At 37.7% G+C, this 26,074-nt stretch overlaps 14 protein-coding genes across 14 annotated transcripts; 6 read left to right on the top strand and 8 right to left on the bottom strand.

Moving 5' to 3' along the window:
• Nucleotides 1–186: 186 nt before the first annotated feature.
• On the top strand, nt 187–1,122 carry C9374_007109 (uncharacterized protein; the record flags this gene model as incomplete). The annotated part of the gene is made up of 1 exon (XM_044697044.1): nt 187–1,122. The coding sequence occupies one exon, from the start codon at nt 187–189 to the stop codon at nt 1,120–1,122; it is 936 nt and encodes a 311-aa protein (XP_044555472.1).
• A 338-nt stretch (nt 1,123–1,460) lies between these two features.
• Nucleotides 1,461–2,780, top strand: C9374_007108 (uncharacterized protein; the record flags this gene model as incomplete). The annotated part of the gene is made up of 1 exon (XM_044697043.1): nt 1,461–2,780. The coding sequence occupies one exon, from the start codon at nt 1,461–1,463 to the stop codon at nt 2,778–2,780; it is 1,320 nt and encodes a 439-aa protein (XP_044555471.1).
• Nucleotides 2,781–2,866: 86 nt separating this feature from the next.
• On the bottom strand, nt 2,867–4,130 carry C9374_007107 (uncharacterized protein; the record flags this gene model as incomplete). The annotated part of the gene is made up of 2 exons (XM_044697042.1): nt 2,867–2,907; nt 2,963–4,130. 2 exons carry the CDS (start codon nt 4,128–4,130, stop codon nt 2,867–2,869), a joined length of 1,209 nt encoding a protein of 402 aa, XP_044555470.1.
• A 170-nt stretch (nt 4,131–4,300) lies between these two features.
• On the bottom strand, nt 4,301–5,899 carry C9374_007106 (uncharacterized protein; the record flags this gene model as incomplete). Its single annotated transcript, XM_044697041.1, has 1 exon — nt 4,301–5,899. One exon carries the CDS (start codon nt 5,897–5,899, stop codon nt 4,301–4,303), a length of 1,599 nt encoding a protein of 532 aa, XP_044555469.1.
• Nucleotides 5,900–6,356: 457 nt separating this feature from the next.
• Nucleotides 6,357–9,323, top strand: C9374_007105 (uncharacterized protein; the record flags this gene model as incomplete). Its single annotated transcript, XM_044697040.1, has 1 exon — nt 6,357–9,323. The coding sequence occupies one exon, from the start codon at nt 6,357–6,359 to the stop codon at nt 9,321–9,323; it is 2,967 nt and encodes a 988-aa protein (XP_044555468.1).
• A 32-nt stretch (nt 9,324–9,355) lies between these two features.
• On the bottom strand, nt 9,356–10,768 carry C9374_007104 (uncharacterized protein; the record flags this gene model as incomplete). The annotated part of the gene is made up of 1 exon (XM_044697039.1): nt 9,356–10,768. One exon carries the CDS (start codon nt 10,766–10,768, stop codon nt 9,356–9,358), a length of 1,413 nt encoding a protein of 470 aa, XP_044555467.1.
• Nucleotides 10,769–10,995: 227 nt separating this feature from the next.
• On the top strand, nt 10,996–12,423 carry C9374_007103 (uncharacterized protein; the record flags this gene model as incomplete). Its single annotated transcript, XM_044697038.1, has 2 exons — nt 10,996–11,092; nt 11,186–12,423. 2 exons carry the CDS (start codon nt 10,996–10,998, stop codon nt 12,421–12,423), a joined length of 1,335 nt encoding a protein of 444 aa, XP_044555466.1.
• A 4-nt stretch (nt 12,424–12,427) lies between these two features.
• Nucleotides 12,428–15,570, bottom strand: C9374_007102 (uncharacterized protein; the record flags this gene model as incomplete). Its single annotated transcript, XM_044697037.1, has 2 exons — nt 12,428–12,458; nt 12,509–15,570. 2 exons carry the CDS (start codon nt 15,568–15,570, stop codon nt 12,428–12,430), a joined length of 3,093 nt encoding a protein of 1,030 aa, XP_044555465.1.
• Nucleotides 15,571–15,655: 85 nt separating this feature from the next.
• On the bottom strand, nt 15,656–16,255 carry C9374_007101 (uncharacterized protein; the record flags this gene model as incomplete). The annotated part of the gene is made up of 1 exon (XM_044697036.1): nt 15,656–16,255. One exon carries the CDS (start codon nt 16,253–16,255, stop codon nt 15,656–15,658), a length of 600 nt encoding a protein of 199 aa, XP_044555464.1.
• A 227-nt stretch (nt 16,256–16,482) lies between these two features.
• C9374_007100 (uncharacterized protein) lies at nt 16,483–17,870 on the bottom strand (the record flags this gene model as incomplete). Its single annotated transcript, XM_044697035.1, has 3 exons — nt 16,483–17,511; nt 17,571–17,635; nt 17,714–17,870. 3 exons carry the CDS (start codon nt 17,868–17,870, stop codon nt 16,483–16,485), a joined length of 1,251 nt encoding a protein of 416 aa, XP_044555463.1.
• Nucleotides 17,871–17,987: 117 nt separating this feature from the next.
• On the top strand, nt 17,988–18,851 carry C9374_007099 (uncharacterized protein; the record flags this gene model as incomplete). Its single annotated transcript, XM_044697032.1, has 1 exon — nt 17,988–18,851. One exon carries the CDS (start codon nt 17,988–17,990, stop codon nt 18,849–18,851), a length of 864 nt encoding a protein of 287 aa, XP_044555462.1.
• Nucleotides 18,852–19,603: 752 nt separating this feature from the next.
• On the top strand, nt 19,604–22,111 carry C9374_007098 (uncharacterized protein; the record flags this gene model as incomplete). Its single annotated transcript, XM_044697031.1, has 1 exon — nt 19,604–22,111. One exon carries the CDS (start codon nt 19,604–19,606, stop codon nt 22,109–22,111), a length of 2,508 nt encoding a protein of 835 aa, XP_044555461.1.
• A 154-nt stretch (nt 22,112–22,265) lies between these two features.
• Nucleotides 22,266–23,327, bottom strand: C9374_007097 (uncharacterized protein; the record flags this gene model as incomplete). Its single annotated transcript, XM_044697030.1, has 1 exon — nt 22,266–23,327. The coding sequence occupies one exon, from the start codon at nt 23,325–23,327 to the stop codon at nt 22,266–22,268; it is 1,062 nt and encodes a 353-aa protein (XP_044555460.1).
• A 54-nt stretch (nt 23,328–23,381) lies between these two features.
• On the bottom strand, nt 23,382–25,349 carry C9374_007096 (uncharacterized protein; the record flags this gene model as incomplete). Its single annotated transcript, XM_044697029.1, has 1 exon — nt 23,382–25,349. One exon carries the CDS (start codon nt 25,347–25,349, stop codon nt 23,382–23,384), a length of 1,968 nt encoding a protein of 655 aa, XP_044555459.1.
• Between the last annotated feature and the right edge of the window lie 725 nt (nt 25,350–26,074).

Below are 26,074 nucleotides of genomic sequence, written 5' to 3'. Positions count from 1 at the left end.
TGCCTTTTCATAATGTCAAACATTACGCAAAAGAAATGCAGATTGAGAAAAGTGATGGTTCCAGAGAGTGGATTCATTTTGATCTCCATGTGTACGTAATTTCAGTATCTGACAATTTGTTTTACCTTACATAATATTTATTCTATCTTTTCTGATTCCTTCTTGAAATTGTTTTGAGTTAAAAAAATGAGAAACACACATTTGGCACAAAGGCTTCTTTCGTTGGTTGGCTCTTCATCGCGAGCGGTAGCTCATCGCCACAACAAGATCAGTCCTGCTTTTTCAGTACTGACTACAAAGAATCAAACCATTTTTAATCATAATCATGATGGAACGAATACTCTTTGTTTGATGAGGCATCAACAATTACATAATTTTCATACCTCGCTGGCTCATCACAGCGGAAGCACAGGAGGCGTTCCGAACGTGGAGGCAAATAATGTAAATAGACTTCATTTCAGCAAAACATATTATATCTATGAAAAATACAGAAAGGATTTGGAAGAGAGACTGGCATCATTGAAATCATACTATTCCTATGATGTTCAACAAGCAAATATAAAAAGACAAATTGATCGGCTTCAGGATGAGTTGGATCATTTTGATATTTGTGAAAGACAGTTTAATCAAAAGGTCAATCGATTGCAATATCAAATTGATGCACTGGAAATGAAGAAGGAAACCAATGAATCCGATATTTTGCATTGTGAAATGATGATTTCTCACATTAAGAATGAGTTTAAATATGCCAAAAGCGAAGAAGTGGTTCAATCTCTCAATTCCAGACTCCAACAACAAGAATTTCATTTGGAGAATTTGAGAGAAACACGTGACTCTTTATTGTCTGAAATTGCTCATCTTCAAGCTGAAATGGACAGTTACACCATGGATTTCATCGATGCTTTAGAAATTGCTCTCGATGGAAAGGTAACATTTTGGAAGTATCACTATCCAACAGTATTGAGAGCTGCTTTAATTGCAGCACTTGTCAGCTTTGTTGCATCCTATCTCTATCATGCTGTTGGTGTGAGTATTGAACTGAGAATTGGAGGCGATGATGATGACGAAGAAGGTGGTGACGATGAAGAAGGAGGAGAAGGTGACAAGGAAGCCTCTGATTGAGAGACTTCTCCCAGATGACTTGCATCCCTTATCAAGAATTTGTATTCTATGCTGTGGCTGGCAATAAACGCATTGTTGTATTCATCACTGAAGCCAATCGAACTGGATGACAAGCGGAGAAAAAGAAGGAAATTTTCAACACAAACAAAACAACACCTCAGGTCCTTCATACGTTGATAAAATTCTTGAGAGAATCTACACGCGTGTGAGTGAATTTCTGTCATCCCAACAACAATTGTTTTGTTCATTCACAATCCTTGACTTGTCGGGTTCCATACTTGTGTACTCATACTTTCACTTGTCCACAATTTTCATTATTAATCTGTAATAACATCATCATGACCTCATCAGCACCCAATACCTCTAATCCGAATTCATTAAAACAACAACACCTCTCATCATCATCCTCATGCATTCGGAATACACTCATTCTCATCCTTCTTCTTCTCTTTACTTTCTACTTGATTTTGGGTCATTTCATGTATCATGCCATGTTCTCACTCTCGGACAAGTTCTACACGGAAGGATATTTAAAATCAAGAGAAAATTCAATTTTCAACGTTCAGACCTATATCAATTGCAGTGATTGGAAACATTCCATTGCGAATAGTGAATTTTTACAATCCCTCTCGCACAAGCTCACGACCAACCAAGAGCAAATTGAAATTAAAAATGTGTCCTTCACGAGTCGAGTAACGCCAGATATTCCGTATCGGGTGAACCTTAATGGACGTTTTTATCGAATCATCAAACATGGTTCAGCAGCTAGTACTGGCAACACTAAAAAGGTTATTATTTTGGTTCATGGATTCAGAATGAGATTGAATCATTATACCATCATGGTTCCTCTTCAAATGATGCTGAATGCCTTCCCGAATGGTGAATATGATTTTTTCACGTTTGAATATAGAAATCATGGCCAATCAGACAAGGAATATCCAAGCATCATACTTCCAAACAAGTCGTATAGTACTTATGGAAGTTTGGAGTATGCAGACTTGTTAGGAGCTATTGATTTTGTAAAATCACAGTACGGCTATGAACATGTCGGATTATATGGATTGTCAAAAGGAGGAGCAACGATCATGACTGCGTATTTGAAATCAAATCCAAGTGATTCTATTAGAGCCATGTTCTTGGATAGCCCAGCTTGTGATATTGAATTTACATTGCAATCGAATCTGTATCGAGTGTTGGGTTATCTTGTCGGTCACAATGACAAGTTGGAATTGGATTCATTACGAATGAAAATTGCTAGATATTTATTGTGGCCAGCCATCGAAATGGTTGGATCAATGTTGAAACCTAATCATCCCCACCATAGTTATCCGCCATTTTTGAATGATGCATTTAGATTGTGGAAAACAAGAGTAGAAAGCACGGAGAATGGTAACACAACTCATGAAACATTTGACAAGGCAGCCATACATTTTGATCATCCAAAATCTGACATTCTGGTGCCCATGCAAAACTCAGAGAGATGCAGCGCGTTAGCTTCAAAACTTGATCATTTGAAAGTTTCCACCTACTATGGTGATGTGAACAGTAAGGAACAAAAACATACATTTTCAGAGTGTAAGGATCATTGCATCTTAATGTTATCAGAACCAGAACAATATTATGAAAGAATGACAAGATTCTTTAAGGAGAATTTATAATGAGGTGGGATAAAACAAGTGTGACTCGTCACGGTACACAAAATCGAATAATGAATGATTTGAGCTTTCACTATCTGTATGTTGCTTTAGTATTTTCGAGAATGAGTCTCGAACTCGTGGTAGCTCACTTCCAAGTTTTATCGTGGATAGAATGTTTCTCTCGATAGCAGAGCCATACTCACAATAACGTTTGAAAGCCAATTGATTAAGCATTGAGCTGCGGTCTCGAAGAGCAACCAAACTCCTACACAGTAAGGTCACTGAGTTGATTTCTTGCCTTCTATTGTCTTCTGAATGTACATTCTTGGTCAGCAAAATTTTACTCTCCTCAAAGACCAAGATGGACGACATGGCACCCACACAATATTGTAGTGAGGCTAAAAGGTCAATGGCAAAAGTATCATTCTCTGAAATATTCTCAAGGTCAATGGTATCAACATTTTTCAGAGCGTACTCGATCACACGCCCTAGTTTGGGTATGAGCTCTTTACAATATGGCTTTCCTTGTCCATCCAAAGATACGTTCCACACTAGTAGACACGCATTGGCTGTCAGAGAGATTGGATACATTTCAAACATATCGAGCAAAGTATTCAACGAATTTACAACATTTAAACTTGCTGCTTTGTCTCTTGCGTTTGGATTTAACTCACACATACTTGAAACCGTTTTGACACAATATTCGATTAAGAGCTCGCTGGTGGAATTGCTCATAGTGTAAATAAGAACGTCCAAAATTTTGTTGTCATCTTTCCGCTCCATGTCGTACGAGAGAAGAACTTTACATCCTGCATGACAAAGACTGAACTGATGAAGAGCTTGAGCTGCTGCCACTTTGTCTCTATAGTGGGTGGTGTGCTTGAGCTTTGTGCTGGAGCCCTTCATGATGTCTCCAGTGATCACTGTGAGTAAAGGATAAATTAGCGGTTTTAAGGCCTCTTTAAAAGTTGAAATGCTAGCTAAGGAATGAACAATTTTGCTTGCCCATTCATTGAGCAATATTCTATGCGATATGGTGGCTATTGAATTTTGAAAATCTGTTCCGAAAAGATATAGTAAGGCATCTACAATCTTAAATTGAGTGATGGCTCTTGCTTTCATATCCGGGTTAATACACGAGTTGAATATAAGTTTCAATGATTTAATTCGTTCCTCATTAGAAAATTTGCTATCTTTGATCATGTCAATATTTCGTTGCAAACCCAAATATCCGAATGAATCATAAACGACGTTTTGAACTCTTTCATTGAACGGTATCTCTTTATAGGGATATCTATGAGGTAAACGTTGCTCCACTTGAAACACCGAGCAATGCGAACCAACTTGTTGTTGCGTCGTTTGTTTGAGCATTATGACTATATTTTTTTTTAAAGCAACGTTTTGTGGCGCCAAAAAACTGTTTACGATAGATTCCAACAATTACCGATATGGTGTTTGAAACTTCCTTCGAAATTTACTTGATTTAGAAAAGCTCAGCGACAACCATTGAAAACATTTATTCTCTTCGAACTTGTCACTCATCATCTAATGTAATTATTGTACTTGTTGGAAATATCTCCCAAAGGACTCTTGTTAGCCTTTTTTGAGGAACTATGTTGATTGATTTTAGTGGCGACTTTTGTTGCTGCTGCATGATCTCTATGATTTGTTCTTGATGACACCTCTTTGGTTGGCTTTGGTAAAAACTTGGCCCCGTTATTTGTAATGACAGCCATGTTTGTGAAAATAGGGTCTTCTTTGGTTGAATTTTCCTTGTTGTCATTACTGGTTGGAGTTTTTGGAGTGGCATACACCGAACTTACTGTACTACTTGAAGCATCCGAGTTTGATGAAACACTTTCTTCTGAGCTTTGACCGACGGTGTGACTACCAAATGGTGATGAATTAGTGGCAGCTGCTCTATGTAAGGGAGAGGGTGACATGTAGCCTCCATTATATGGTTGGGGGGTATTAAAGGGCACTGGTTTAAGGGAAGGAAGTTTTTTCATGGTTGTTGCTGTGGCCGTTATTTGACCTTTCGTTGGTTCCATACGGTTGAGGTCGTGTGGCAGTATTTCAAAATCGTCCTCTTTGTGAAGTATACAAATCTCCGTAGGAATTGTTGGTCCTAAATCTAGTGCACTTTGTGTAGATGGTGCATCATTAGACTCCACTACAGTCTCTTGGTGCTTTTCAGTGAGCTGATCTTTGACTGTAATATCAATATTTGTATCAATGTTCAAAATGGGTATGTCATAGATTTCCTTGTTGTCTTTGGGTTGTAATTTACGTTGCTTATTAGGATCAAATGCAAGAATGGGCGATGGCAAGACAAAGGTGTTGATCAAGTCATCACTCGAAAGATCGGTCACGTAAGGAGCTCTTTTTGAGGATTTTGGAGTGTCTTCCTTACTGGCAGGTGCATATTCGTTGTGTTCGTCACCATCATCTTCCATAATACTTCTTCCTGATGATATCATGTTACTTTCCGTTGGGGTGAATGCAGTTTGAGAGTGTAGCATTAAATGGTCGTCGTCAAATGGAATGGCACTCAACTCCATAAATTTGTTCAATTCTCTTGCCTCTAGGTCTCCCGTGAGAATTGCACTTTGTTTTTTGATTGGCGTTCTTGCAACTTCTGGGGTTGGGGAACGAGGATCAAACCCAAATAGTCCAACATCATGAAACATTAATTGTCTGGCTGTCTCAGTATGTGGAGTTTCGGGACTTTTGATTGGAGGTTGTTGATATTTGCCTTCTTCCAATTTCTTAATGAGAATTGCGTTAATGAGAGCAGAAGAACGTGATCTCGTAGCTGGAATGTGATGATTATTGGAACAGGCATTCTGTTGAGGCACTTTCTTATCCCTCCCAGAATCATAATCACCAAAAGTTGTCATGGGATGGGCTGTCACAACGATGGTCGCATCATTATTCATGGTCTCTGCCATCTTGAACACTTGTTTCAAATTTTCTTTTGAATTTCCTCTCAATAGCTGTTTTAAATTGGCCAAAGAGGAATGACGTGATTTTTCCAATGAATGCTGATTGGAGGACATGCTTCTTGGAGTTTGACTTGAGGATCTTTTAAGATATTCTCCTCCATGATTCCTCTTTCCTTGAGAGTGTTTGTTTCCCATTTTTCAAATAAATAATTCTTGTTCAATATTGAGGATTACTACTATCTGCAAAATATAATTACAATTGCAACCGTTACTAAAGCACTGTACCACGAGTTGGTAAAGTCAAGTACTTGATAATCGTCGTTGAAATGTATTGTTGTAGCTCGAACAATGCCAAAGAGAGATGATGTTTTTTCAATTTGAATATTTTCATAGGAACCAGCAATCCAACAGGTTGCAAATGGCGGAAAGGCTTGAAGCCTTGTGATTGTTGTTTGCATCTTGGGCGGGCGCTGAGAGACTATTTCCAAATTTTGCTGCTCGTCCATAAACACACCATTAATTGTAATGGCAACGTCTTTCTGATGTCCAGATGCAACATCTTGGTCTTTCAATCTTCTTTCCGATGATACACATGATGGATTTCTCTCCAAGATGATGATAATAATTTTTTATTTTGAATCAAGAAACAAAAATGCCTGTTTCAACACGAAGAAGCAAAGCAGCTGCGAAAGAGAATGGTGATGAGGAGGATCAAGAAGAAAAAACACAAGAGGCTTCATCGGACTCAAAAACGAAGACACCTATAAAGGACAGACCAAAAAGAAAGAAGAAGGAAACAACAACATCATATTCGCAACAACAATCAACATCTGTGGATGAGGATTTGATGGATACCAATGAAAAATTGCCAATTCAAAAAACACCAGTAAAAGCTCGGAGGAGAAGAAAAAAGAATATAGAAAGTGATGATGAGGAATTACAACAACAGGCTCAGCCAACTATAGAAAATAATTTTAGCAATCATGGTATTATAAATAATGGTAATAATGAAGAAAACATTAGCTTGGAAAACCGTGATGATGATTCATTATTTACTCCTAAAAAGTCTTCCGGCGAGACGACAAATTCAGAGATAAATAGTGACAGCAATGCTATCGATGAGTCATCAAAGTTGCTTTTGGCATTAACAATCCAAAGTATTTATATGAGAAAACTTTGTGAACAAGACTTCTTCAGCCAATTACATCACCTGGAAGTAATACAAAGCTATTGTCGAAGAGTTTTGGCTCGAATTTCGTTCTCTAAGCTAAGGTTACGAAGAGAACAAATTTCATCAGCCGCAAGTTTGCAACAAGCCATGTATAGAGGGTTTCAAGAGAGAAATATATACACTCGTCTTGTAATGTCCATGATCACTATTCAATCATTGTTCGCTGGCTATTCTATTAGAAAAGACTTGAACAGAAGACGAAAAGATAGAGCACAAGAGTTAGAGAACAAGCGATTGCAGGAAGAAGAGCTACGAAAGATTCATGAAAGCTCAACAATTATTTCTGCACTTTTCAGAAGTCACATCAGCAGACAATACATAGACTCGATGAGCCGGAGTGCTCTCGTCGTACAATCTGCAGTAGTGGCAAAGCATCAAAGACGTAATTTATCACAACTAATCTGCAGCGTTTCCATAATGCAAGCAACATTTAGAGCAAAATTTGCACGGGTGGAAATGCAAAAATTAACATCCGCATTGTGTGTAATTCAATCATTATGCACGGTTGCTTTGAATAGGAAGCGAATATCAGAACAAGAAAAGCGAACGCGAGACCAACTCATCACTATCCAATCTGTCACCAGAGGAAAACAAGCCAGATATTTTGTAAAACGACAATATTCCAATATTCTGGTGATACAGGCTATCGCTCGCTCATTTATTTGCACTAGGTCTTACAAGAATGAAAAGGAGAGTCTTTCGTACTCAGTACAAGCCAACTCGCTAGAAAATCTTGAGAATTCTCAGGATACTATTTATTCGGACGCAAGCATCGTTATTCAAGCTCTCTGTAAATCCAAAACAGCTAGATCGGAGTGTGACCGTGCATTGCATATACTTCCAATCATACAAGCAGTTATCTTGGGTAATATTACAAGAAAAGAATATTTCACACAAAAGTGTTCCAACTCGTTTGGGTCACAAACCAAGGACATTCAACACCAATTAACAAATAAGAAACAGTCCATAGCGAAATTTGCAAAAAAAGTGGACGAAATTTTGACAACTTTCTTAGAAATGGAAAATATCAGCGAACGTGTAAATGGTGAAAAAGCCGATATTGAAGATTCCTCTGACAAAAAACGAAAAAGAACTTTATTCGAAGAGGAAGATAGAAACAGTAACGAGTCATTATTGGACGATGAGACGTGTCGAGTATTGGACTATGAAATCAAGAAACAAAAGAAACAAACTGAGGAACTTTTATACATTATTGATGAAAAAGTAATTTCTAAAAAGTCTCAAAAAGAGCAAATAGATGACCTGTTGGTCCAACTAGATCAAGAAACGGAAGTCATAGAAGCTCTCCAGAAAGAGCATGACGAAAAGTATAGGAAATTGGAAGAGGAGTTGGAACATAATGTCACTGCAGAACCTCCAAAAGAAGATTTTGAGGAAACCAAAGATCATGTGATAAATGTAACGAACGTCAACAATCAGGACGAGATCATTTCAGAAAAAGAACAAGATTCATCACTGGAGACAGCAGAACATACAGGCAATATTCAACTCAATGATCCATTTGATATTTCCAATATTAGCCTTATAGGAACACCAAAACAAACATCTAGTAGTAAGCGATTGAGCAGACCATTAATGACCACAAATCTCACAACAGCCACCAGCAACCACACGGAAGAGCATCCTGCATTACCTTCTACCATCACTCCAAAAACAACCAAATTCTTTTCCGTGTTTTCTCCTTCTCCTATTTCTCACAAGCCAATCTCCAATAATGTGATACGTCATGAACAGAAATCTCTCGCTCAATTATCCATGCTCTCTCCTTCCGTACCAAAGCTAGTATCCAACAACAGACAAGGAATGGCTTCCAACGAACCATCACAACAAATACTTTCTCCAAAATCTAAAATTTTGAACAGACAACAAACCCCAGTCAAAAAGTCAACCTCTCGATTACTCAACAGTAGTTTTATTTCACCTTCTCCTTTCTTGAATTCCTCCATGTTGACCTCCTCTTTAAACAGCACTCCAAATACTTCATCACTAAGTGACAATGACGAATCTGAAGTGTTCATGTCACCCAACACTTTTAACAATACTCAAATGAACAGAAAACGAAAATTGGACCAATTTTCTAACACTGAAATAATTTTTCCAGGACAAGTGGAGTCTGTTCCAACGAGCAACAAACTTAAATTGCTCAAGAGAGATGACAAGAATGTAAAATGGGCCGGTGTAAATACCAAGCTGCCTCACCCAAAGACAAATCCGGTGGCTGATGATTTTAATCCTAAACATTCACCAAACAAGGCCTCGTCATCATTGAATGGTAGTACCAAACCCATTCTGTCAGATTCCAACTGGAGATTCGAAACAGATCCAACCAAAAAGCCTCCCGTTCCACCAAAACCACCACGTCCATAAATGCATCTTGGTTTTAACACGTTTATTAAGCATCACTTACTATTTCTCCAATTGGAAATCATCTGTAACACAACACCGACATGTGAAGCTCTGAAAAATCCAATGATTCCTTGATCTTTGTATATATCATTAGCACATTGGTACCACGTGGAAAATGTTCGAGATATGTTTTCTTCCCACCATCCATCCTTAGCATTTTTGTTTGATTGTCTCTTTTTTTCCGCGTCAAGAAATGGGCTTTCATCGTACATGACGTTGGTTGCAATTGTTTTAAGAGGATGATAGATGAGACTCCATTGTAAAATCATACTAATACCATACATCATGATCTTTTGTTTAAAACTAAAAATCTCCAAATTAGCGATTGACTCTGTTAAATAACTGCACAATGCAAAGAGAGCCACAGAAAGCATGCGATATGTAAAACCATGTTTGAAAATGTTGCTTCTTCTTTTCTCTTCAGAAATACCATAAATTTCATCCACTAATGAAAACATTCTCCTTGTTTTGATGGGAGAAAAAAGAAATTTAGAAAGCAGCCAATTTAAATTGGGCACCATATAGTGGGACGGTGATTTTTCATGACGATAATGTGTAGAATGCATTGGAAAATACTCCTCCACCAATTGTAGGCTTTCCAATTCATTGATCAACACTGATTTCATCTCTTCCAATGCATCAACATGTTGTTGATTTGCGTTTGTTTCATCTTCTTCATTGCCATTCACTCGAAATAGAGACATTACAGAAATAATCCAATCAGGATTTTTGATTGGTGCTTCATTCTGAATGTTTGAAATTTGTGTTTCAATTTGTTCCAGAGCTTGTCTCACTTGTTGAATTCTCTCTTCATTAGATATTTTGAGTTCAATTTCATCATCTTCGAAATAAAGCTCATTCACTGCTTGCATGCCTTGTTTTGCCAAATACATCACCACTTTTAGTCCCAAAAAGGAAGAATTAAAAATTGCTTTTAAGCCTCGACGTGTAAAAACATGATGATACAAAATAGAATATGCATGTTCTCTGTATATGTGTTGACCATACTTGTATTCCATTGGATTTGCTCCATCATCACCACGATTCTCAATGTTTGAGCCACTCGTACTACTACTAGTCATGATGGAACATTCACCATCATCGTGATGACCTATTTTTGTGCTCTTTCTATAAACTCGTACGTTTCCAAACTCTAGAAATGATCTCTCATAGTGTTGTGTACATTGTTGATCGAAATGTTGTAATACTTTGGAGTGTTTGAGTACGGTTGGATGATATCGGAGTAGAATGACTTGATTGACTCCAAAACGTAAAAGTAAGTGATCAGCAAATATCCATGACAGACCCATCATACCACATGCTTTTATAATGAATGAAGATTCAATTTGGAGCTCACTAAAGGCAAATTCAAGCAAAGGATAATAGAGGGTCAGCATTCGGTTCATTTCTCCGAGTTGTCAATAATATATTTTTTTCTTGCAATGCCAATCAAATTCCATGAGAAATCCATTCTGATAGATTAATTGAAATCAGATCCAATGATCGGGTGGCCTTCAGGAACTTGTTTATTGATTGGCAGACTTAGTTTACAAGTTCCAACGCCCCTTAAGGATATTTTCGAGCTTTCCCGCTCCATGCCTTAACTTTACAAATCTTCAAACCAAAAAAAAATATGAACAGCAGATTTGTGTGTGTTGCTTTTGTGTTGTTGGCCCTATTGTCTGTGTGTCAGGCTTTGACCTTACCAATCACTACTAAGGCATACTTTGGTAAGTAGTAGTTGTGAGAGTGAAAGGATTCCCTAAATTCCAACCATTCTCCTCTCTTGGTACGGACATACCAATGGCTTACAACAAATATAGGTGGATCTTTCAGCACTATTAAAGGACAATCAGTGAATAACATTGGTTACTATGATCTAAAGACCAAGTTGTTCGATTCCTTGGAGGGTGGTGCTAATGGTCCTGTACAATGTATTCATGTCGATATTTTCGGTTTTGTTTATGCTGGAGGTCGATTCTCATCGGTTGGTAGCGGAAACGCCTCTCTTTCCCTTACTGCTCCTATTGCTTTCCATGGTTTAAACTTTTCTGCAACAAATGTTAAAAACGTTGAAACTGATTCCAAGTGGTTGAGCGTTGTGAATAACGGAGCTTACATGAACGTCAATGCCCAGGTTAGAACTATTGCTACTGACTACAAGGTTTCTTCCATCAATAGCATGCTTGGTTCTGATCTAAGAGACGTTTATGTTGGTGGTGACTTTACACTCTACCAAAACGGAGAGAGTAGCATCAGCAACCTCGCAAGATGGTCATACACTCAGAAAAAGTGGGTTCCACTTGGAAGTGAGACTGTTACCAATGTCAATAAGGTCGTTAAAAGTGATTATGCGATTTTCAATAGCAACAAGGTCTATGTAGCAGCCACTTTTACAGGAAGATCTTCCACCTATTTTGGAGTGTATGATGTGTCCACTGACTCCTGGTCCTTCCCTTCCAACGGACCAACTTCAACAGTTACAGATATCTATTACAACGTTAATGCCTTGTCAACTGATGATATCTTTGTTGTCGCTACCACATTTGGAACTTCTGGTTGTGTAGGTATTTGCAACTATAACCACAAGACTGGTGCCTGGTCTGTTGTTGCCAACGTGCAAGTCAGAAGTGGTCAGTACTTTAATACCATTGCTTATGTTAAGGGATTCAGTACATCCATGGGTTCCATCTTCTTGGGAGGATCTAACATGGATGACAAAGTCAATGTTTTGAAATCAGCAGGAAAAAGTGATTTTGCAGCTCTTGGTGCAGACAGTTGGCCAGGTACCAACACAGCTGTGTCTGCTTTGGGAACATGTGGTATTGAGAATACATTTGCTTCCATTACCAAGTGTACCGCTGGATCAGTTTTTGCAGCAACTGGAAATACTTTGAACTTCTATGATGCATCAACCAACAAGTGGTCAACTGTGTTCAATACTTCAAGCTCGTTGGACGGAATCTACACTGTCAAAGTATATTTGGATGCCTCAGCCTCCACTACATTCACTTCCATGGCTCTCATCTTGGTTTTAGTGGTATTGGCTTTATTGATCTAAGCCCTTAACAGTAAAATAGTGTGTAATGACTGTCTCTGGTATTTCAGAACCTGTTGAACGTGCAATAAAATCTCTTAATGGCGACAAGGAAGTATTTTTCAAGTCAGTGCAAATTTCTTGAATGGTCGAATCTCTAATAGTCGCCAATGCATAACGGTGACAGTGGTTTTTCATAAATTCTTTGACAACGTTTGGTCTAAAGAAGAATCTACATTCTGAGATGAGACCCTCTTTTGTAATTTTTCCTTCACTTATTAATTTAACAATATCTTCGTTTTTTAAAATATCACGTTCGAATTCATCAAGCTTATTTAAAATCTCAATCAAATCGTCTTGAGTGTAGCTGTGATGATCAGTAGTTCCATTGGTATTAAATACAGTATTGCTAACAATTCCTACAAGATCAATCCTTATAATTCGTTTTTGTTTTTCATTCGGCAATAGCTCCACTTCAAATTCAACCTGAAACCCATTCTGTTGGAAGATGGATTGGTATTCCTTCTTTATACACAAACGTCTATATATCTTGGATGTTTTAGCATCCTTACTTAATAAGGATAATAAATTAAGAGGCTGTGATAAAGGCATAATAGATGTCGACAAGTCATACGTCTGCAGCAGGCTGTGATAAAGACAATCCTCTTTCATTTGCAATAAATTTGCAAATAGTAGTTTCTTGTGCTCACAATGATACAAAATACCAAGCTTGTGTTGAATACTTCCAAGAATTTGTATCTTTGATGAATTTGACAGATCACTCTTTAAAACATGTTGACATTCAGAGCTACTTTCAGTGTCAGACGTTATATTTTCCATAAACTTCTTTCTCTTTTTCGTGAGATATTCAACACTCAAATCTACAGCTTCTTGTATTGTGATATCATAATTGGATTGTTCTTGTTGTGTAGCATTGGACACAAGGTTAATACTCGTTTGTTGTAATGTTTTTCTCTTCTTTGGATTTGCAGCTTTGAATTTGTCAAAATCTGAAGCTGAGGCAGAAGGTGGACAAGTCACGACGAGTGAGGAACCAGCATGAACGCGCTTATTGGTCTGAGAGGTCGTAGTAGTGGAGGTACTAGCAGCAGTACTACTCACAGATCCTCTACTACTGTGGTTGGTTGCAGGGACATGATCGTCTTCCATGATGGCATTGTGAGAGTTTCCTTCTACAGAGCAATGATTCTCCGTTGAAATGTTTTTTGATGATGATGATGATAATTCATTGGTACTCGATTCTTCACGTCGTGTATGACTCAATGATGATCTTGTTGATTGTTGTTGTTGCTGCTGATTGATTCCACCAGCACCACTGCTCTTATCATTGGGAAGAATAGGAGAACCAAATACTTGATCCAATGATTGTACGGTATCTAGTAATGAATCATCCAGAGAAATGTCTCTATTAGGTCTGTTCGTACTACTCTGATTTGCAATGGAACTTGTAAAGCTTGTGATTGAGGTTTGCACTCGAGAAGAAGAAGGAGGGGTGTTGTTATGGCTCGATGTTGTCGTGTTATTGGAGTTGCTGCTGCTGCTACAACTACCACCGCTTCTGGTTGGAGATGGTGACACCAACTCGGATCTTCTGCTGCTCATGGGAGTGCTCGGTGGAATCATCTGGGATGAGAGAGAAAAAGATGGTGAAGTATTATTACTACTAGTAGTTGAAGAGGGTGGAGTGCTTAATAATGAAGATTGATTCTTCTTGATGGAGGGTGAGGAGGCCAATATTCGTGAAACGTTGAGTACCGCATTGGAATTGTCAATAATATTGGGATCATCTTGACTCAATAGTTTAGAAGGAGTTGGATTGTTCAACTCTTTGAACTTTCTCACTTCCTCAGCATAGTGTTTGATTATATTCATTTGAAGCTCTTTTTTGATCGCTTCGTCTATGGAGCTGATCATTTTGGTTTTGTTAGGATTAATGGTCACATCAAAATAATGTGAATCCACTTGAATGACCAAAATATAAAATAGATTGGAACTAACACCCTTCTGATTTCTGAAGAAATTTGAAAAGATATCTTTCATCGCTTGTTGGATTTCCTGATACTCGAGAATTACTCGATTGTTGGCATAAATGTGAGGTTTTGTTGTTGAGAAAAATTTGGTAATGTCTTTTAAAGGGGACAATTCGTCAGGGGTTAATGAGGTATCGTTAGATTTTGCAATCGTTTCATAAAGCGGTACGTAGCATTGAATGGAGTAGTGAGGTAGATGTTCAGAAGATGTGACAGTACTTGTTGATGATGTGTTAGCGTCAGTACTTGCAATTCCGCTTGTGCATGTGTCATGTGTGGCAGCAGAATGATTATTCAAGGATCCATCATAAAAGTATAAATGTTCATAAATATTTCCTGCTCCAAATACTGCTTGCAGTGATGCTTTCATTGTTTGAATATTTCCTAGTTTAAGAAACAGAGTCTTTTCACCATCCTTCAATAAAAACCGAATATTGAAATGAATAAGAGCTATACGTTTCAATATCGTAACAGTATGTTCCACTTGCTTTTTCAAATCGTTTTGAAAGCATTTTCTTCGAACGGGCAGTGCAGAAAATAATTCATTCACTACTATTGTTGTGCCTTTGGAGTGACGAATTGAATTAACAGATAATTTTTCTCCTCTCTTATCATAAATAATATGAGATCCCAACTCGGATTCATTATCTCCGTATTTTGTTTTTACATGAACATCCTTGCTAATATTACAAATGCTATTCAGGGCCTCTCCTTTGTATCCCAAGTAATCACATTGTTGACCATCTTTATGAATTTCCGAATATTTGTGGGTATAATATCGTTTACATAATGTATCGAAATTTTCTTGTGGAATTCCATCTCCATTGTCCTTGACACAGATGGAAGTAAATCCTGATTGTGTTAGCAAAATTTCAATATTTGTTGCATGAGCATCGATCGCATTTTCGACCAATTCTTTGATGCAATCCGAAAGAGATCCAATATTGGTTCCCGATTTGAGAAACTGTTGGACATCATCAGGGAGTTTTTTAATAATAGGTGGAGAAGAAATAATCTGGAGAGATTTTGGTTTCTTGGGTTGGGAACGATTCGTGTTGTTATTTGATGATGATGTGTCGGGTGTAGGCGTCGAAGCAGTTGCCACAGAAGAATCGCTCATTTTTTGTGTTTGCAAAAATCAACCAACCTCTGGAAAGTGTCATTCCTGTTAAAAAGGGTTTATTAATAATTGGGAATTGTACAAGTTATTGTAATGAATCATTCGATGAGGACAACAGCTTTCTTTCCAATTCTAATAATTGTCTTTCAAATCCTTCATTGGGTTGTACAATGGATCTCTTTTGTTGAACCATCCTGAGAGTCTCAAGATACGTCCATCCATTCTTTCTCATCAAATATGCAATGAGAATGGTTGCACTTCTTGATCTTCCTTTCATGCAATGTACGAGCACAGTATTTCCGTTTTGAATGGCTTGATCAATATATTCAAAGGATTCTTCAAAGATGGTATCTCCAATATGCTCATCCGTTTGATCAAACAAATGTAAATTTAAATACGTAAATCCTTCTTCGGGATAGAATGGTTTCAGTGATTTGACACATGTAACGATGTGAGTGATGGAATTCTTGTTGAGATGAGGAACATTCATGGCATCAGAGAGATCTCCGAGCCACAAGTTGGGAGTGATTTGCGTGGCTCCAAACTCAGATGGATATGGTAAATAATATCGAATGTATTGCCTAGCTTTATAAGAATAGGGAAGAACCATTCGGAGTGTGGATGTGTACAGAGAGGTGTTGTAATTGGTTGCTTCCGATGGTGTTGTTGTGGTTGAAGCAGACATGTTGAAGGATGAGGCTTGTGTAATTCAGAATTCGTTTGTTGTTGTTTTGTTTGTGTTGGAATAATCAGATATCTGTTTTAAATTTATTTTCAAACGTGCATGATGGCTGGTGAACCCTGCTTGTTGAGATATGAAAACAATGTTGGACTTTTGATTTCATAGATGGAAGTTTTGCTCGATCGGTTCAGTGAACTTTAGTAAGGTGAACATGGTACTTGATGTCATAATCAAGACAGAAGTTTGTTCAAATCGCAATACGCAACATAACCTCCAGTGGATTTGGCACTTTTCACCGCTCTAAGAACAGCCTTTTCCACAACAAAGGCAGCCAAAGCTCCTGCTACGTTCGTTGGAGCATGTTCGTCATGTGATGACGTTGTGTCTCGGTATGTGGAGAGAGCAAATATAGAGTCGCCATCATAGAGAGTGTGAGATGGCTTCATGGATCTGGCGTACCCATCGTGTGCCATGGTCGCTATTCTAGAGAGTTGTGCCTTGTCAAATTTACCGTTTGTGATGACCACTCCTAATGTGGTGTTTGTGCATGCTCGTTGTTGTTCTTTGAAATGTTGTTGTTGTCCAGAATCATTATCTTGGTCACATTCATTCTTACTTTCGTTCAAGGCAAAACCGTTCCAATCCTGTTTTCTCTTCAAATACTCATTGATCAGTACCATTTCAGTATCTGCAAATAGAGACGAACACTCATTTGAATCGCAGACAGTGTTCATGCATTCAAGTTGTTCAAAATTCTTAATATTCTTTTTCAGACATCCAGCAATGATTTTTCCATTTTCAATAACATCTCCAAAACAATTTACTGCCACAAGAGCACCAATTTTTAAATCGCCAACTTGAATGGCAAATGTTCCCAAACCACCTTTCATTGCTGTTTCAGTTCCTTGAGCTTTTCCAATACATCCACCCATACCAGCTCCGATATTTCCATTCATTTCATACTCCAGATCATGGTGGCCATTTTCTCGTATGGTCGAACTACAATTCGTTGCATTACAACACGCTTGATAACCCATTTCATAATAATTTGGAAGTAAATGTAAATTTCCCTTAATGGAGTGTGGAAGAGACGTGACCTCTTCCTCATGCAAAAACATTGGCAAGTCATAGAGAGAAGCCTGACAAACAATTGGAACATTGATCACGTCTGTATGATAGCCCACTTGGTGTTCACACAAATATTTCGTCACTCCTGACGAGCAATCGAGTCCAAAGACACTCCCTCCAGAGAGTACACACTAGTGTGCATTTCAATCATTTATATTCAAATAATAGACATCAGCCACAGATAACCTACAGCATGTATATGCTCCACAAGCATTCCAGTTTTCAGTAAATCGGTCTCCCTTGTACATGTTCCTCCTTATTGTCATCCCAGGATCATTAAAAACATTGAACAGAGAATGTATGTTTCATCAATATTGAAATAGCAATACAAACCTCCACGACAATCTATTCCTGCCAGAAAGCCCTCTCCATCTTTACTCAAAATCACTGTACATCCCGATGTGTTTCCTTGATTATGAGCATGTCCAATTAAAATATTTTCGTCTATACTAGAGAATGGAATTTCTTGGAAGGGCTGTTGTGGTATCATGTTTTTATGTTATTGGACTAATTCTCTATTGTTTTAACTGTGCGAGAGTATTATTGAAATTCTTTTGAGTTTTATTGTATGGGACTTGATTTGTGCTTTTTGTTTTGACTTTAAAAAATGCCAAAACTGAATTTCAACCAAATCAAGCACTATTGGTCAGTGATAAAATACGAAGTGAAATGGCGGTGGGAAGATATTAAACATGAACACACTGCCGGAATTCCTGATGATCCTAACGAGCCTAAACCTGTAAAAGTGAAAATTCCGATCAGTATTCGCCTACGTTGTCTGAAGAATGCAATTATTCAAACAGGTATTGACATGAAAAATAGTACCATCGAAACGATGCAACTCGTAGGATTAAAAAGCAAAAAGGAACCAGAGTTACCACAAAATGATGAACAAGCTGTACAAACAAATGATCAAATATTGCATCCGAATAATCTTTCATCATCACAAAATAATATACGAGGACCAATGTCACCATCGGAAGATTGGCATAGCATACAAGAAAAATTTCAACATTTTGTGCGGACACGATTTACACTCGTTCAATCTTCAATTCGACAATTTCTCATTGGATACAATGAAGGAATGGGAAGAGATTTGGAAACATTTAAAAAGAAACAAAACATGTCCGATTTACTGGGCGCATCCGAAATGATAAACAAAGAAGATTGGATGAATAAGATAAAAACCATGGCTGGCGGTCTTCGGAAATTTAGAGAGGAAATGCATGGAATTGCTGTCATTAAAGAAGATGACACACTGTTGAAAGAGGACTTGGAAAAAGCCAAGATGATCCAACAAAAGGACAGCCACCTAAATTTGTTCCCAGGTTCATTTGATATCAGCAACGTTCGAGAGCAGGTGAAAAGCAAGGCCAATGATCTGGATACTAGTTCAGCAACTACGAATACAAATGAGAGCACGACTGATGTCAATCGCATTATTGCTCCAAAACAAAATACATCATCATAATGTTGGATATGCAAAACGAACATGTATTGGAAAATCATGATGAGGTTGATTCATTCAAAGGCTAATCCAATACACACTGGTTATACAATATAGATTTTGCCCTTCAAACTTATCAATATAGCTATCATCCGTAGTTTCCCAATAACAGGAAGAGGATGTATGAAATCCAGCTCCGTTATTTTGTACAATCACACAAGTTACTATGTATTTATATGGTTTCGACATGGCTGTTGCTGATTTCATTGTTTTATCAATAATATTGTTCACCCAGTGCGTTACTTTGGAATGATCATATGGTGTATCATGTTGTATAACGCTCTCAACAGCGTCTTTCACTATTCGTTGAATCTTTTCTTTATCAATGTCGGTCATTAATTGAGGTTTTTTTTTCAGAAATTGTAACCCTGTGTGTTTGGAATTGGCGGGAAGGTATAGCAGAGAATCGCGTCTGTATTTTACATAGTAAAAGAAGCTTATTGAATGAATATTGTGCAAAAGTAGTGTCTCCTTATTGTGGTAAGTTATTTCGAAGGTGATGCAAGCTACAAAATTAATTTCGATCTTTATTTAGTCGACATAATATTGTCCGTCCGGATATCAACCGATGATATTTTAATTATCAGTTTAATACACATGTAATTGCCCTGTTGTGTTGTGTCGTCCTTGATGCCATGGTTAATGTCCATCATTTAATCAATGCACCTGCTTTCTTCCGCTCCTAGGCCACAAGAAAACCACAAAAAAATATCATCATGAAACGCATCAAGTCCTCCGACATTGTTCATGAAGAAGAGTCTAGTCAAAAAAAACGACTCGTGAGCAATTCGAGCGCAGAAGTGCAAGAGGTACCAACAATCACACAAAACACAGAATCCGCATCATCATCATCCAATATTGATACACCAACAAAACTTGCTGATGATCCTAAAATTGAAAATTTTATTGTTGAATCTGTTAAATATGAACTTGCTTTGAGAAGTATTGAATCGGAATATGTGCAAGCGTCTCCACAAGATAGAACTAAATTAATCAACATTTGCAAAATATTGCAATCGAAATTGGCAAAACTTGTGGACGTATTTAGTTCTGCAGAAATTCTCATTCTTCGAGACAACTCCAAAGGTGTTACTCAACACTACGGCAAATTTAATTTAATTGAAACACCTGACGTATGGGCTGTGGTTTTCTCATTCTTGACATTTTCTGATTTTTTGAAGGTGTCTCGAGTTTGTAAAGTGTGGCGCAATGCATCTCAATATGATAGTGCGTTGTCATCCTTTGAACTTACCCCGTACATGGATTTTTCAAACATGTCACAATTTGAAATCTTTAAGACTTACATTGAACCAAGAAAGAAATATATTAGAACAGCAAGCGGACTTTCAAACGATATGCTTCATTGGCTTTCCTCACATGGCATCATATTCAAGAACGCAACCTATATTGAAAACGAGGAAAAGGTAGAAAAAAAGAAGAGAAGAGGAACTTGGCAATATTTGGAGGACATGAAAATGTTACAACGTCAAACATTCCTAAAGATTGATGAACCATACACTGTTTCAGGTGGATCTGTGTATCACGTGGTTGATGGCGTTGTAATCAAGGAGAAGACAACAAAGGAAGTTGTAAAGTCACACCGATCTGTTCGATTAAGCACTACTAAACCTGTCGAATTTGAAGATGCTCACTGCATACAGGACCTGGCTTTACTTAAATGCCCCCCAACACTTCCAGAATTCCCTAACCTTACTAGGTTACATTTAGAAGGAAGTTTTGACCTTGAAGCTAGCTTGAAAGATTATAAATTTAGATCTATCAAGCTTGACACCTTGCGCTTGGACAATGATTCCCAGATTCGTAACCTTTCAACATATGTAAACCTTGCACAGATTAAGACCTTACAAATTGGATACCCAAAACTAAGACTCAAAGCTGAAATATTTTCCAATATAACTAGTTTAGAAGTGAAATCCATTTACGAATCATCTTTGAAGAACATTGGACAGAACTTGAAGTCTCTTTCTATTGAAAAACTGCTGGATCCGAAAGGAAAAATCACTTCATATATATCAAATATTGAGCGCTTGAATATTCTTGAAGACATTTTCGATAACTTGTCCAGCATCAAATCACTTGTGAAACTGCGTCATTTAACACTGCACGCAAGCAGACAAAATAGTCTTCGTTTAGAGTCTGGAACGCTTCAATCCCTTGAGATACATGGATTCGAATTGATTTACATTAATTGTGTCAACCTTTCTTCATTAATCATCAATGAGAAAAAGAATAATTGTGTGTCATCATTATCCATATTCAGTCAAAACTTGAATTATATTGACTTTAAAGGAGCTATTGGAGTATTAAGTATCACTGGACCAAACCACTTTTCCAATGGACATATACTTTCGAAAGTTGGAATTTTCAAGGAGTTACAATGCCCATTAATGGAGAAGATTATTGTGAATTCGATTGAAAGCATGCAAAGTGAAAGTTGTAAACGTCTTATTAGTCTACAGGTGAAATCACTCACATTGCGTGCGTCATTTATTCAATTATTTGAAATTACAAATAATATTGAATATTTAACTCTAGAAAATTGGGAAACGATCACAGAAAATGTTTCACAAAAATTATTCACCTACAAGGAAAACAGCAAACACATCAAAAAGCTTGTCTTGAAAGAAGTTTCTGAAGAATGTATTGAAGCTCTGAATACGATATTCCAAGATTCTCCTGTATTAGAAACGTTAGAAATTGATTCATGTAGAGTTCCAAAATCTTTATTTTCAGCTCTTGAACGTTCATCAAAATATCCAAATTTGCAGACTTTGAAAATTTCAAAGATATCAACACCTCTTTCATTGAATCTGATGGAAGTTGGAAATAGATCAAACTTGAAACATCTTCGATTTGATACCTCAGTTACTGGCTATTTCTTCATTCCACACTCCATCGAAATTTTAGAAATTTACAATTTTTCGGCACTATCTACAACACGTCATGAAAATTTGAAACGATTAACCATGATTGGATTCGAAAAAAATTCATTGAAGAATTTCCCAAACTTGACACATTTAACTGTTGATTCAGGTGACGTATTGGACGTCAATGTGCTAAAACATTGCAAACATTTGAAAATGGTGATGATTTTAGATGAAATGGAAGCTGCTCTTTTTCCGAAACTAGCACAAGCGTATCCTCAAGTGACTTTTTATGTAAACTTTAAAGCCGTAATTACACCCTCACATTTTGAGCGTTAGTGGGAGTATTATCATGCTAGCGCGAGATACCAAATTGGTTGACTCACAAAAATAAATATTCCTGAAACATCTCCACTTGACTACTTGTTCTTGTTGTGCTCAATGGTTTTGGTGGTTTCACAAAGTGAGAAAAGAGCAACTGCCTTGACAACTTTTATCGTTTACTATTTGCTTGCATGGAAGCCAATGCTCTTTTGCGTAAGCGGTCAAACTCGTCTACAGTTTTTCTTCGTTCATTGATATAATTATCTCCATCTGAGTCTGAATCTTCCTCAGAGGAAGAGGGTGGAGGGGGTGGTGGTACTCTCCGTTGGCCTTGATTTTCGTGAGCAGGCATCTTTCTAGGTGGTGACACCTTGTTATCAACAGTTTTATCAGCAATTTTGTCTGCTCGCTCCTTGAAAGTTGGTTTCTCATAAAAGTCTATAGAGTTTGATCTTCGTTCTGTTCTTCTTGATACAAGATTTTGTTGACCACTATTGAAGTTGCCTCTGTGTTGGTCATAACGATTTCTGAAATGTGATTGATCTCTTTTGTAATCTGAGCTATCAGTAGTATTGAGTCTGCGTTCGGAGCCTAGTGATGGTTTTTCACCTTCTTTTTGTTCTTCAGTTGCTTCTTGTTGAGCATTGTCGCTCACGCTTGATGGTGTAGTTTGGCGTTGTTGTCTATTAGATGATGATCGGTCATAAGGACGAGGGTGCTTGGCAGTGTGATGATGGGTTGTGCCTCTGATTTGTTGTTGTTGGTAGCTAGTAGTAGAGTTGTAATATCGGTTAGGTATTCTTTCTTGGAACTTTCTTGAAATTTTCTCTTGTTCCTCTTGCTCTTTTTTCACTCGTTCCATCTCCAAAGATAGCAAGGCTTTAGGAACTCCACTTGGGCTGTTTTGTGCCTCCACTAATAACTTCCATAATTCAGTCATAAAGACGGCAGCATTGTCTATCGTTAAAAATCCAGCAAGTTGTATTTGCATTTGCTTCGGATCGGGTGATGAATCTTGAAGCATACTTATCGCGTATTCGCTAATCATATCATCATCCGAGCCTGTTAATTCTTCAATTTTAGAATGAATCCACAATTTAAAAACTTCTAGATTTACCTTGCTCATATCTACTTTGATATCAAAGCCTTTGGGGAATTTTGTACTTTGCACAAGGGCCTTGTCCTTGTTCGTGAAACGAGCATCTTGTTCGAGGGAGGCTGTTCCTCTCATTTTTTTAAAAATTTATTATTAAAAAAAAATGGAGATTAATCAGAACTTTTTTATTTACAATTCGGGAACGTGTTGAAACAAGATGTCTAAAAAGTTTTCAAACTCCTCTTCTGAAATGTTGACTTCTTCAGTATTACTTCTTGAAACACCCTGATGAAGTTGATGAGGAGTTGAAGAAGTAGCGGATTCGGATGTAATCTCTGCTGAAGAAAATTCTGATGATGGAATTAAAAATTCATTTCTAGAAACGTCTCTTATTGAAGAGGGAGAAGGCTGAATAATACTACCAATGGCTCCTTTCAAATCATTTCCAAATGCCTCTGATGATATTGTTGAGGAGGCTAATGATGGTTGTCCAATCTCAGCCACATTACTATTTACATTCAATTCAACATTTAAAAATGTAGAAGGAGAGAGAAGAGAAGGAGATGGTTGTGTATCGCTGCTTGGCTCCGAAGTTGCAATATCAAAACCAGGTAAATCAAGAGATTGAAGATCTTTTTCGTCTAGGAATGAAGGCGCATTGGGGTTTGAAGCACAAAGTTCGGAAATATAATTTTCCTGTTGGTGAGAGTTATTTTCTACATTATTAGTGCTCTCTTGGTTGCTTTGCACTAGTAGATGATTGACAATAATATCCACAACTTGTTGCTGAACTGTTTCAGGAAGGCTGTTGAATATGGTGGTTGCTTCGGTTGTGTTTGTAGCCACTGTTTGATGTTGCATGAAATTGGTGGTGTTGAAAGAGGGCTCAAAGACCTGGTTTGTTGGTTGCAACTGTGGTTGATTGACCAAGACAACATTGTTAAATCCTAAGGAGGAATTGTGCACACTACTCAGGTTCATTTGATTTTGGAAGTTGGCCACGAATGATGACAACGAATCAGTATCAACTTGAACACTAGGTCTTCTCTTTTTCAACGAAGGATTCATCAAATATGCTTCGCAAATTGAGGCATCTTCTTCCTGAAAACTGAATGAAGCGGAGTGTTGGGAGTCTTCACACAAAATTCTTTCGTTTGAAGATTCTTCACTTGCTTCATAAGTCCTTGTTAAAGGAAAAACATAAGATTGCATAGCTTCCCAGGTTGCTTGAGGTGAAGACAGCCTTCCATGAGTTGATACGGGTGTTTCACCTTGTGGTGCATTGATCGTTGCCATTTGAGCGTTTGTAAATGAAGATTGATTCGTTTGGGAAAACACCAAATCACTACACGAGTATCTTCTCTTATCATACAAAATTTCCTGACAAATGGAACCTCTTTTAGCTGTGGGATTGCGACCATGTCGTTTTTGAGAAGATGGTGGAGTTGTGGAGGAGTTGGATGTCAATGATGGTGTTGCAAGTCCAATGTTGCTTTGAGGTACGTTCGAAAACCCCAAATTCTGAGGAGAGGACAAGTAATTTGATAGGACCGCGTTGTTAGTGCTCAAACACGTTTGAGTGACTGAGGGACTCATTTCTACACACGTATCTTCGTTTTGTAAGAGGTCAAGCATTGAGGCTTCCTCCAAAATTGTGTTTTGAATTTCACTGGGGAGATGACTCGCACCAGTAATGGTATTTCCTTTTTCGTCTATTGGAAAATTTGGTTTTATATCTGAAGCCACACCTTTAGAAGTGAATGTATTCAGTTGTGCAATGGATGAATTTACATGATATGAATTAGGGGAGGTATTGGTCAATCCTTTTCTACTAGATGATGTTTTTTCACTCTCGTGTTTACCTATGGTTGCAGCGGTGTGTGTACTCGGATTCGCTGCACAATTTAGGGGTTGTGGTGTTGATGAAGAGGAAGCTTGTTGACTCTGCAAGTTATGTGATGATTGTCCAGTTGTAGAATTGACATTGGAAGGAAAGAAGAAAAAGTTAGAAGCAAATCCTGGATTGTTTCTAAACCGTTTGTTGATCTTGTTTCTCTTTGCTCGTCCATTTGTAGAGACTTGTTGTTCTTTGGTAGTTTCTTCAACTTCCTTTGTTAAATCAACAATCGTGAACTTGGAGTTACTTGAAGATGACATTGTGCGAGGATCGATACTAGTACCGATTAGAACAACAGGAGCTAAGATGGAATACTCGAAAAGTTGGTCGACGAGAGGGTGGCGAGGAGATGGCTGAAACGATGACTTTACCAACAAACAAGACAAATTGTTGTTTGGTTTTTTTTTCTATTGGGTTCTTAAAAAGAGTCCGGTAGCATGGTCTCTCTCAAATGCTGCTTCAATCTGGGTGGCGTTGTTTTTATTAAGCTTATGGAAATGAGATGATGCATGTTGTCTGCCAGCTAACACGATGAATATAACCTCTTAGGCCTCAGATTCCAACAACCCATGTTTTCAATATGGAAAATTTACATGTATGGAATGTATCATTTAGTTGAGGATAATACGCCCATAGCTCGAGCCAGGCAACAACCACGGATCTAAATGTGAAAAAGCACTGAAATAATCGTTCGATCTTAATATTTCTATGAGTAATTACAAATTTGCGTTTTTCAAATTATTATTAAGATACAAGATGTCGATTCTTGAAAAGAGGATGACGCCAACTTGTACGATCTTCATTTGCTGACCCTTTTGAGGGACTAGATGCAGAGAGGAGAATTTTCAGTGTTCAAAAGGGTGATTGTAATTATAAAAAGAGATTCAGTGCACATCAACACCAAATGCCATAACGATCCCATGGAAAACACCATGCATCTTTCTCGAATGCAGTCTTCTCTTAGTACTGCTCATGTGTCGAAAAA

Source organism: Naegleria lovaniensis, assembly GCF_003324165.1.
Source record: "Naegleria lovaniensis strain ATCC 30569 chromosome Unknown tig002, whole genome shotgun sequence".
Lineage (NCBI taxonomy): Eukaryota > Heterolobosea > Eutetramitea > Acrasida > Naegleriidae > Naegleria > Naegleria lovaniensis.
Note: the sequence above shows the minus strand (reverse complement) of the source record. Positions and strands in the feature narration are given on the sequence as shown.